Source organism: Aspergillus bombycis (assembly GCF_001792695.1).
Source record: "Aspergillus bombycis strain NRRL26010 chromosome Unknown contig00037, whole genome shotgun sequence".
Classification (NCBI taxonomy): domain Eukaryota; kingdom Fungi; phylum Ascomycota; class Eurotiomycetes; order Eurotiales; family Aspergillaceae; genus Aspergillus; species Aspergillus bombycis.
This window is the reverse complement of record NW_019170039.1, coordinates 238,816-251,469: the sequence shown is the minus strand read 5'-3', so window position 1 is coordinate 251,469 and position 12,654 is coordinate 238,816. Positions and strand designations below refer to the sequence as shown.

Below are 12,654 nucleotides of genomic sequence, written 5' to 3'. Positions count from 1 at the left end.
ATCAACTATGGCGGACCTGTTTCCATTTATTTATTTGGACGAAGCGTGGTTTGTAACCACAAAGTTATACCTGCACTGTGTTGCATTCTCAACTCTATATATTGATCTCGTTTAAATAAGATACCAATAACCTTACCGTTCGAATATCGTTACTTGATTGCCCGGGTATTTTATGAGTAACACCACTCAGTATAGACTACCGACTGCGCATCTCCAAGAGTACCTAGCGATTGACTGGAGAATAGGTCTCGCCAAATTCTATCCGAATTAAAATACTACATGTTTTACTGGAGAGGAAAGTACAAGCTGGACTCTTATGACGTCATCGGAAAAAGGACAGTCGCGCTGCCTTGTGAATTTTAGTGGTATTGTATTAATCTAGGGGGCAAGATATACGGGGTATCAAAGGAGTACATAGAAAGAAAAGGGAAAACCAAATAGTATTCCCTGACCTGGACTTGCGTAACACTGCTACTGTAATTGGAACGAGAGAGAGATAGTGAGCTATCAACACGTGACTTCCATCAACGCGTCACGTCCGGCGCGAACAAGACACGACCTGCATGAATGGAGCATAATTGCCCGCGACTCCGCCTATAGTGCCTCCATGGATTAATTCTCACAACTCGCCAACCTTACTTGACATAGGTTGTATCATTGATAGCATCGGCCTACTGCGGCGGTTTTATGATCATTCCGTCATGCCCGAAGCTGTCGCGACGCCCCAGAAGCGGGTTCTGGGTGATGCATCGAATAATCCACGCGGTATCCTGAAGTCCCCAGACGCGAGCAAGAAACGGAAAATCGACAGCAAACCACCCGCGAGAGTCAATGCGCCCGTTCAAAATGGCCAACGAAAAGTGCCGGGCTCGAGTCAGTTACAGAAGAGTCAGTTCGAGGAGGAGGTTCTTGAGAAATTGACGCAGGACATCAATGACTTGAAGGATAGCAATGCGGAGAAGGACCAACAATGGGAGCGGCCTCCGCTTGGCGAGTTTGACCCTACGAAGGAGAGTGTCTGCTTCCAACAGATCGATGCCGAAGAAGGAACGCTCATGGGTGGCAAACCAGCCGTAAGACTGTTTGGAGTCACAGAGGTATTGTCTGCGCGGTGTCGATTATCTGCGAATTGCTCTAACGTACCGTATAGGCTGGCCAATCTGTCTTGCTGCATGTAACCGGCTTCCAACATTACCTTTATATCGCAGCTCCTGTGAACTTTACGAAAGAAGACTGCGACCCGTATCGGGCTTTTCTGGAAAGCAGAATCGGTAATTTCCAGACGATGATCCAGTCGGTTCAAGTAACTCTGAGGGAGAATATCTATGGTTATCAAGGGAACCAAAAGAGTTGGTACCTGAAGATCACCGTCACCGAACCGAAGTTTATCAGCAAACTGCGAGGCGCTTTGGAGAACGGGGGCCAAAGCATGAACTACAAAGGACTTTGGACTGGGATCGAAAAGATTGCCACCTTTGATAACATCCAATATCTGCTGAGGTTTATGATTGATACGAACATCTCCGGCATGTCTTGGGTAGAAGCCAAGGCGGGAAAGTACCGGCTTCTTCACCAAAAAGAAAAACACTCCAATTGCCAGATCGAAGCCGTTGTCGATTATCGCGACCTAATTGCCCACTCGCCTAATGGGGAATGGGCTAAAATGGCGCCGCTCCGTGTATTATCCTTCGATATCGAGTGTGCTGGACGAAAGGGTATCTTTCCAGAACCAAACCAAGATCCTGTCATCCAGATTGCCAACGTCGTGACTCGCTATGGAGAGTCAAAGCCTTTCATCCGGAATGTATTTGTTTTGGATACGTGTAGCCTGATTGTCAATACCCAGATCTTGGAGTTTAAAGAAGAAGAAAAAATGCTTATGGCTTGGCGTGATTTCGTGGAGAAAGTTGACCCTGACGTGATTATTGGATATAACATTGCTAATTTCGATTTCCCTTATCTCCTGGACCGAGCGAAACACTTGAAGTGCACTGGATTCCCTTACTGGACTAGGTTGAACGGCGTGATGACTCAAGCTAAGGAAACAAGCTTCTCCAGCAAACAGATGGGCAACCGTGATACAAAGGCGACCAATACAAACGGAAGAATCCAGCTCGACCTTTTGCAATTAGTCCAAAGAGATCACCAGCTGAGAAGTTATACACTGAACTCTGTGTCTTACGAATTTCTGGGTGAACAGAAGGAAGATGTTCACCACACGATGATCACTGAATTGCACAACGGAACGCCGGACTCAAGGCGACGTCTTGCCGTTTACTGTCTTAAGGACGCATACCTCCCTCAGAGATTAATGGATAAGCTCATGTGCCTCGTTAATTATACAGAGATGGCAAGAGTAACGGGTGTTCCGTTCAATTTCCTTTTATCACGAGGTCAACAAGTCAAATTCATGAGTCAGCTATTCCGGAAGGCCCTGGAACAACAGCTGGTTATTCCAAACAGTACCCCAGAAAGCGAACAGGAATACGAAGGTGCTACTGTCATTGAGCCGGTTCGAGGCTACTATAATGTTCCTATTGCAACTCTGGATTTTGCCTCCCTATACCCCTCCATTATCCAAGCCCATAATCTATGCTACACAACACTACTGAACAAGAAAGCCGTTGAAAGGTACGATCTGAAGAAGGATGAGGACTACATCGTGACGCCTAATGGAGACTTGTTCTGCACCACGAAGGTCCGCAAGGGTCTCTTATCCCAGATTCTAGAAGAACTGCTTTCAGCAAGAAAGCGAGCGAAGAAAGAGTTGGCGATTGAAACAGACCCTTTCAAGAAGGCTGTCTTGAACGGAAGACAGCTCGCTCTTAAGATCAGCGCTAACAGTGTTTACGGTCTCACGGGTGCAACGGTTGGAAAATTGCCATGTTTGCCCATTGCAAGTAGCACAACGAGTTACGGTCGTCAAATGATCGAAAAAACGAAGCAGGAAGTGGAAGCACGATACACCATTGCGAATGGCTATTCCCACGATGCAAAAGTTATTTATGGTGATACCGACTCCGTCATGGTCAAATTTGGTGTCACGGAGCTTGCGGACGCCATGAAGCTTGGACAAGAGGCTTCGGAATACGTCTCCTCGAAATTCCTTAAGCCAATCAAGCTTGAATTCGAAAAGGTGTACTTCCCGTATCTCCTCATCAATAAGAAGAGATACGCTGGCTTATACTGGACGAAAACCGAGAAATATGATAAGATGGACACCAAGGGTATCGAGACTGTTCGCCGTGACAACTGTTTACTGGTGCAAAATGTGATTGAGACAGTGCTGCACAAGATCTTGATTGACAGAGATGTTGACGGTGCTCAAGAGTAAGTCTCCATACTTAGCGTCCCTCAGTCTATAGCGTTACTATAACATAACAACTAACGTGACTATAGGTATGTCAAGGAAACGATTTCAGACCTTTTACAAAACAAGGTCGATATGTCGAAGCTTGTGATCACAAAGGCTCTTTCTAAGTCCGACTATGCAGCGAAGCAGGCACACGTAGAACTTGCTGAGCGTATGCGAAAGCGTGATGCGGGTTCTGCGCCTACCCTTGGCGACCGTGTTGCATACGTTATTGTCAAGGGTGCTGGTGGCTCAAAGAACTACGAGAAGTCGGAGGACCCTATTTATGTTCTTGAGAACAACATCCCTATCGACACCAAGTATTACCTGGACAATCAACTTGCAAACCCTCTCGGTCGTATCTTCGAGCCCATCCTCGGAGAGAAGAAGGCCGGACAGCTTCTTACCGGCGAGCATACGCGTTCCATCTCAGTAGCCGCACCAACCATGGGTGGGCTCATGAAGTTTGCGAAGAAAACCGCGACCTGCATGGGGTGCAAGAAACCCCTTTCTGGCAAGGCTGAAATGGCCGGTGCTGTCTGCGAACACTGTCAGCCGCGGCTTGGCGAGCTGTATACGAGATCGTTGACGAAAGTGTCAGATCTCGAGGTCCGGTTTGGGCGGTTGTGGACCCAATGCCAGCGCTGCCAGGGCAGTTTACACTGCGAAGTCATCTGCTCGTCCAGGGACTGTCCGATTTTCTACATGCGTATGAAAGCAAAGAAGGACGTGGAAGATGCACAAAAGGAGCTCTCCCGGTTTGATTTCGATGCCGGTGCGTGGTAAACTCCCGTCCTTGTGGATATGGTTAGCGCGGCTTGTATAAGTATTAAGACTCCTTTGATTTTTGTCGGGGTCGATTGATTTTATGGCGTCTTGGGCAATTAGCATGGATAACGATGGAACCAATCCGGACTGGAGGATTGTGTCTAGATACCAAATAATGAGAACATTCAAACATATTTTCATCTGTATCGGGATTTTGTTCCCTGAGAGAGTGAAGGCGTGTTCTGTTTAGCAGACCTGATGTCATGATTATCCACAGTCAAGGAAAGAAGTTTTGGGCCAGAGTGAGAGGACCTCTGCCGACTTGACAGTCTAAAAGAGTTACTTACTTCCTCCAAACAGAGCCTACCACCAAGAATTGACCAACGCACGATGTAAATGGCAAGCTGATTAGCAAAGAACTTTCAATATATCGGGGCCTTTGACCTGTCTTATCAAAAGACACCTCGCTGAGCGCTCTTCCTCTCTCGTCCTTCCCATGGCTCTGAAGAGTACCAGGCTCATCTGGCATAAAAATCCATAGGCAAAAAGAAGAACTCGACCGAGACGAGACTCGAACTCGCAAACCTTTGGTACCGGAAACCAACGCGCTACCATTGCGCCACTCGGCCGACTGCCGTCAAAGTGTAGGGAGATTTCGAATCCCGTCAAATGGATATTTTCGCTATTTCATTCAAACGAGAACTGAGAGAAACGCCCGGCCCACCATCCCTCTACTGTAAACAACCACAAGGAATGACAGGGCATGATATATCTTGCTGGTCTCTAAAACCAGTGTTTCACTCGAGAGCTCGGCCCTGGTACCATGTGCATGAGTCCTATATGCTTTCCTCTTACAAAGGATATTGGCAGGAGACCTACAACACATCGCTTCCCATCTCGACCCTGGCGTCTGTCTATCTAGTGATAACCCTCCTAGTTGCTCAATGGGGTTGGCGGGTGGACAAGGAAGTTTTTATGAGGCTGATCCTCCTCCTACCACGACGCACGAGGTATATGCGGTGATTGAGACAGTTTGTAGACCAATAGACCACACAGCATTCTACGGGATGGCGTATTAAGAATGTCTAGCCTCGGTCTGAGGAGGCTTGTCGGACTATCAAGGTGCTTGATGTGAGAAACTTTCCTTTTCGCCCTAGGGGTCAATATATGTTCAGTGGTTTAAAATCGTCCCAGGCTTAGGTCTTGCGAATAATTATACCAGTAAGATAACCAAATTCCTGAATTGAGCCAATGTGAATAAATGGACGTGGAAGGGATGTATGGGAAGACTGTCTGGGGTACATGCAAAAAAAGAGTTTGAGGAATTTGGTGCCTGTTCTCACCCGAAGAAAGACTCCTTATTCAATACGCTAGACTGTTCGGAATGCGCAGTTACTAAACGTCCGCTATGAAAGCCGCTGCAATACAAAACCGTCCTCTTCCTTGGATGCTCTCCTCACCCGTTGACCCAGGGGGATAGCGAGCTTCGAACTGCAGGTTTCGACCGTCTACGATGACAACAAGGTCAAACTCAACTAGATAATGCCTGTTCGCTCCAGGAGGTCTGATCGGAACGATATGGCCTTCATCCTTTAGGTACGTCATATCCACAATTATCCTGCCCGCTTCCTCTACGCCTACGAATCACCAATAAATGGTTAGCGGGCCCTGAATGGCGTTGCAAGAAGGTCATATGATTCTTACCTTCATTTTCCTCGTGGTCTATCCTGTAGCTACTCCTGTGGCTCCGATCGGATACATAGAGAACCTCCTCACAGACAAGTTCTTTCCGGCTTACTGTAAAGGTATGATGGCTCACGGTGAATATAAACTCCGATTTTGGTCTCAGAACATCGCCCTGCACTGTGTTAGCTTCGCCTGTGCCTTTGGCCTTGAATGTTAGGCTCATAGGGGGTGATGGCTCACTCGGTTTGCAAACCAGGATATGGTTTTCTTTACATAAGGAAGTTTATCGTGTGGATCTTACGTGCGCTTTCTAACTTGCTCGAGATGAGCCTTATTATACTTATCATAGGGCTCTGACCGCATAACCCCATAGCTGGAGAAGATCGCTCGTTCCGGGCCGTCCTCTTTTCGCAGGGCGCGCAGGATAGCACCTGAGGCGACAGCCGTACCACTGATGAAGGTTAGTACCATAAGAAGAGCTTGGTTAGTCTGCACTGGACTTACGCTTTGCATAGTGATATAAGAAGCACATTGCAGGCATATTTCATGATAGCAGCAGCCAAATGAACGGCGATCTCCGCTTCACCGTCGTTAAAGATCAGACGCTACGCGTCTCTGGAAACTGGACACACACATAACGAAGAGACCCGATTTCTCGCGGTAAATGCCAGATCAGGTTGTTCCATTCCATCGCAAATGCTCCAACGAAAAACGGATTCATATGCACGTCGCAATGAGTGCGATCGGACCGCACCTCTCCGTTGTAAAAAAGATCTTGGAGGTTGGGCCGTACAGGCTCTGGTGGGAACGATACTGGACACCCAGCATTACCGATGAATAGCCTGCCTGGCTCAGTCTCTCGAATACGGATATGTTCCATATCCTTGCTCCTTGGGGGGTTGAACGTTGGCGGACACAACTGCTTGTGGTCTCCGACCATCAAGACCCTCTTCACAGAGGGCAGAGTAGAAAGGGCATGAAAGATTTCAGGATCTCAAAAAAGGCTTGCCTCGTCCAGAATAACAGCATCTGGCTGGAATGCACGCCTATTCAGCTCCCACACATTCATTATTGTGATGACAACGATATCAGTGTGGTCCATGATTTGTTTCCATCAACTTAATGCGGTCATCAGAGCTTTACGGTGGTGATATAAGATAGACGAGATGTCGCCGGATAGAAAGAGCAGAGGATGGGTGAGATTGAAGAACAGAAGGGTGGGGAGGACTCGTGCTTTATAAATACCCAAGGAGAGTGAAGGCAGAGAAATCACTGTGAAAGAGAGAGAACAGAAGAGGGAAGAAAGCATCACATGGTCTTCAAAGGCAATGGTAGTTTGTGTAGGTGAAAAATATGATACAAGAGCATGAGTGTAGTAGTATCCAGGATCTTTGGGCCCGTCGGGGACGGTGCAATGTATGTAGAAGCCCTAAGTTGGCAGACGGAGCGAAAAGCTCATGGAGGGAATTGTTGGCAATCTCGGAGCAAGTGGGCGAGCACAATGATTTTAGCGAGGGAGGGGGAACACTCTATATCAGTATAAATTGAATGTGAATAACTTTATTAACTGTGGTTTAATTTCAGCCAGTAACTAACTAGTTCGGCTGGTCTTTCGTTGTGAAGACCCTGGGGGGTCACTTTTATACGTTATGGTCATCAGATGACGGTGAGTCCTAAAGATAAGCTCTGGTCACGACGGTGAGTACGTATTCGCTCTTTACGATTTAAGCAGATGGATCAACCAGCACGGACAGTGACATCTTTGTAAAAAGCTTGAAAAGAACCCTTCTTACAGGTCATAGCGGTCGATGGGAATGATACAGTGGTATACCCCCAACGGAACACAGAGAACTACATGTTGTCCACGGACCAAGACAACACGCGGCTGGACACGGCAAGGGCTCTTGTCCAATTGCATCCGATGGTAACAGGGCATGGATCTCTTACTGGTCCCTCAAAACCGTGTTTCCCTCAAGATCAAGATCGGTCCTGGAACCATATGGAGGAGCCCAATGCGTTTCTTCAAACCGAGAGAATTAGATATCTCACATGCAAAAGACGAGTGTTTTACAGTCCAAGAAGATACGTGGTCCCTATACAATTCTTTCCTATTGCTTGATAAACGCGCTAAAATAATGTATTCTAAAACTCCCGGACGTAGCTGCAGGACCCTAGCGAATCTCGAACTCTTAGATCGGAATGCGCTGCTGCAGAACTAAGACTAAAACTCACTCTGTGCTATTCGTCAAATCTCTTGATACACTAGCTAAATTAGATTATGGCGCCACATACTATTCATTTCTACGGTGGGGGTGCAAAAGAGAGAGACTATGCTTGTTGTACCTCCACTAGAGTGACAAATAGGATTTGGCAATAGACAGTCGGATTTCAGTGTACTTCCTCAACCATTCCGTCAAGTATCTGGTATTATAAGTTAATCCCGCATAGGGTACGATACCCTATTCCAACTGAGATCCAATAGCCTGTCCGGATATTGACTAACCGCCTTCACGGGATTGAATTCAACGTCGGTTTGAATCTAGACTTTCACCAGACATGACCACGCCGGCCAATGCATCCGCATGAAGGGACATATCCTGGCTGGAATGATTAGATTATGACTCAAAGAAATTCCACACGCCTGTTTATATTCTCCTGTTTACCCTTGCCAGACATGTCTCTAAAGATCAATTAGTCCTCGACGCTGACATCCGGCCGACACCATATATCGTCAATCGCAAGTCCGAGTGCGAAGACGGACGAAATCTCTTGTCAAAAGTGACTGGTACAAAACTCTGTATCCGTCTCGTGATATGGCTAGGTTGCATGGCACTCTGACACGTATCCCTATTTGGCCTCGAGCCCGACTTGCGGTGTCGACTTTCAACCTCTGAACACTCCTCATTCTGTTCACGTTTCTGTGATTGTCCTATTGACACAATATATCACCATATACACCATGGCTGCAGATGTCCAACACTAGCTTTTATATAGATATTATATGTACTGTGATAATAGCATCAAGTTGGAAAAAGAGAAGTGAAGCAAATGAGTAACCCAGCATATGTAGTATTTTTCATTTATAATCCTGATGTAATACATTAACCAGGTCCTTGAAAACCTTTGACTAGTCTTGCATATATTTGTGTGTGCTGAATCACTCATGGAAAGCACACTGCGGAAGATGTATACCTGCATATCATCTGCTCATCTCTTGCTTACATGGCTTCATGGCAATATGCCACTGCCCTTGTTAGTGTTACTACCTGTAAGGAGTGTCCCTAATCACCACCAACTAAATAATGTAATTGACCATATCATTCTGACAAGAGAGACGAGGCTTCGAACTCCACATTTTGAGCAAATACAATCAATTGCCTCAGCGAATCCACACATTGTATATAATTCGTTCTGTAGTATACCGCCACAGTCATCCAATACTGCATATTCTGTTGATAGAGATATATAGACTCTTGAATCATAGTCTTCTGGGTCTATACTTTGTCCTCTACCTTTGTCTTTGTCAATTCTAGCACTGCTTTATTCTTCTCAGCCAGATATAATCTTTCAAGGAGTTGAGTGCTTTCTTCTTTAATTTGTTAATATTGCATATCCAATACAGTATTGGAGGGCCGCTAGTACGCTATATATTAGAATTTAGAATAATATTTTAATATACTCAATCTATATCTGGATAATATCCTCATACCAAACAGTATGGAAAGATCGGCCGACCTCTCGCAACAGCTGCATATATACTCCCACTGAGTGTTTGCTTAGATATTTGTCAAATAGAGACTCAAGTAAGAAATCATCAATCTTCCATATATATTGCAGCTCCTCGGTGGATTTTAGTTGTACCTCCGAGGATTTCAGATAGATTCCAATTTCCTTGCCTATACTGCAGATAAGTAAGGGGATTTTGGATTCAGAGTTACAGCTATACAGATATATTGTGCAAGTTCTTTGCGATATTTTAATCTCTACAAGACACAATTAAGATTCTTCAGCTGGGAGTTTTGATTGTCTATATAAGCCATGTTCTGTCGAAATATCTATATAATCTAAAGCCCACCGCACTCTTTATATATACGAAGGTCCCTGCGATCCTATTTGGGGATGGCCTTATATAGTCGGAATCCCTTCTCCAGTAGAGATTCCTTCGAATATCCAAAGGTTAATGTATGGTTATAACAAAACGACTGGTTGAGGAACACTGTGTTCAAACTAAATAGCATTGAATTCCTAAGACACCGTACATAGAGGATAGGTAGTGCTACAATATGTATATGCTATCAAGATGTTGCAGGCAACCAAAAGCTATAACGCCCTGCGGGTTTCCTTGACATATAGGAGCGTTGATCCTACGGTATGCCATGGTTATGGGAATTAGTAACTCTATTTGCGGCCCTGAGGGTCTCTCACCCTCACGGGCGGCCACAATTGATTATCCATAGCAAAATCGCCCGGCGATCGTCTCATACTATAGAATTTTGTGATCTTGAATAGAGAATCTTTGTACATGGGATGCTGAATCCCCTGCGACGCGCCATATTAGGGAGTCCTGTTGTGGTGCTTGACCGCATTGGGTGTGTCCACGCGCCCAACGTCGGGGTTAAAACGGCCCAGGTTAGCCGCCAGTTAGCTTGATTGTGGGTTGGGTTATACCATGGTCCGCTAAGCACACTTAAGCTAGGCTTGTGAGACAAGGTCCATGGCAGGGCCATCATTCGTGGTGGTCCCCGGTGTTATACCCACAGTTCACACAGACACTTAGTGTCAACATCCGGTAAATGCCAGTTACTGGATGCACAATCCGGTGTCGTCTCTAAAGCCAAGAAAACTCTAATTTACAGCCGGACCAAGTAGAAAGAAACAGATTTTCATATCAACAAAAGACAAAGAGGCGCAGATTATCTGTCACAAGGACCTCTGATGAGTGGAATATGTGAGCTGGTGTGTCTGGCTCTCGGATGTACGTATCTTATAACCTCAGGACTTTCGGAAATAGTGATTGATGAGGTAATGTTACCCTGATTGGAGGTTTTGATACCTGGAGGGGATATGTCACCCATTTGAACTCTCGCACCTTGTACGAGACATTGCTGGCTTTTCTTGCGCATTAAAGGGGGGAAGGGGGGAGGCTAGGCAAAAGAGAGTGCGTGGGCGCTTGCGAGTCATGTTATGTTGTGGCGCACTCGTCATGCATGTTCGGCTAGCATTTCTCGAGAATTGCGAGTACATTGAAGCAAGAAGTATTCCTTGTGAGTTGGATTACCTAGTCTAGTCCTGCAAAGGGTTTCTCTGTATTAGATATGACATATTACGTCCGGGCCACCGTATTTTTCTATATAGGTATCAGCCTACAAAACAAAGGGTATATATCGACTGTGAGGGGAGTATTAGTAAGGGGGGCATCAGTGGGAATGGAACTTCAGCCCACTGTAAATCACTGACGTGGCCTGCATGATTGGTCCCCCTCATGGATGTGATACTGAAATACTGAGCTATAGTAGGCGCTTACACGTGTTCATGTCAGCCTGGTTGAGTTGATCGATTGATACGTGATTGTATTTCATCCCCCGCCCGCTTCGGTCGCACTTTTTCGAGCTTCTACGCCACTTCCATGACGAATCTTTCGACATCTTTGTCCTTTGAACTTCATTTCAACCTCGTCAAGAACTGCAACTCGACCCATTCCGATTCTAGGATTATTGCTACAACCACTATGCAACGTCTACGACAGGCAACGGCATCAACGATCTCTTTTGGACAGACGGTTGGTCGAGATCATCCAAAAGCCCTGGCCGCTGGCAGCGCGGGACTAGCACTCGCAATGGTACCTATCACCGGCCCTCTAGTACTAGGAGCCGTCGGTTTCAGCGCTACGGGGCCAGTGGCGGCTTCCCTAGCTGCCGCATGGCAGTCTTCAATTGGGTGTATCCAAGCCGGGAGTTTGTTTGCCACCTTACAAGGAGCTGCAATGGGAGGTGCTGCCGCGGGAACATTTACGACAGCCTCGAATATTGGGTTTGGGATAATGGGGTCTGCGGCAGTTGGAGCCAAATTGGCCGGGAAGAAAGGTGGAAATCCGGCAGAAGATAACGATGACAGCTCTAGTGAAGGAAACCTTCATGGTATTCTACCAGGACGTACCTCTGCACACGCTTCCTTAGGCTAACCTGGATGAAGACGGCAGTTGTCCTGATGAACTTACAGCAACTGACCCCTAAACCTCTGATACTAATGGCCGCTTACGCTCCGAATTCGCGAAATTGGGCAGGATTGGCATGTCATGAGGCCTGTCGCGGTATCTATATATTGCTCTATATTCCTGAACAATAGTCATAACATGAGACTACCCTTTACTGTTTCACGCTCATCTATGCTCTATAATAACGTCATCAGGCTAGCATTTCTAAGGGGCTTTAGCAGAGGGTCATGTCCATCCGTAGTCCTAAACGTATTAAACGGCTTTCATTGCCAGGCAATATTGATTGATGCCTTCTGGGTATGATTCAAATGGTCTTAAGGAGAGAATTCGGTGCTACAAGCATACATATCTCTCTTCAATCCAGACGATAGTAGATGGTCGGTATCATGAGGTTTTGCTTTTTCGACTACCCCGCGCCTGACAACATGACAAGGTGAATTTCTATCCTAGTAGATCCAAGTACCAAAGCTTAGAGGACTGACCCTTTTTCGGTTGACATTCCTCTTTATGTAATAGAACAAATCAATCATTGTCGACCGCAAGGTCACGGGATCCTTGCACACCCGAATGACAGCACCAAATCTACTTTGGCACGGTGGGTGGGTCCAATAAAACCAATCACAACACTATCAGC

At 46.2% G+C, this 12,654-nt stretch overlaps 2 protein-coding genes across 2 annotated transcripts; both read left to right on the top strand.

Moving 5' to 3' along the window:
• Positions 1-701: 701 nt before the first annotated feature.
• ABOM_006061 (DNA-directed DNA polymerase delta POL3) lies at positions 702-4,138 on the top strand (the record flags this gene model as incomplete). The annotated part of the gene is made up of 3 exons (XM_022533190.1): positions 702-1,097; positions 1,151-3,330; positions 3,400-4,138. The coding sequence occupies 3 exons, from the start codon at positions 702-704 to the stop codon at positions 4,136-4,138; spliced, it is 3,315 nt and encodes a 1,104-aa protein (XP_022389584.1).
• Positions 4,139-11,432: 7,294 nt separating this feature from the next.
• Positions 11,433-12,039, top strand: ABOM_006060 (interferon alpha-inducible IFI6/IFI27 family protein; the record flags this gene model as incomplete). The annotated part of the gene is made up of 2 exons (XM_022533189.1): positions 11,433-11,943; positions 11,999-12,039. The coding sequence occupies 2 exons, from the start codon at positions 11,433-11,435 to the stop codon at positions 12,037-12,039; spliced, it is 552 nt and encodes a 183-aa protein (XP_022389585.1).
• Between the last annotated feature and the right edge of the window lie 615 nt (positions 12,040-12,654).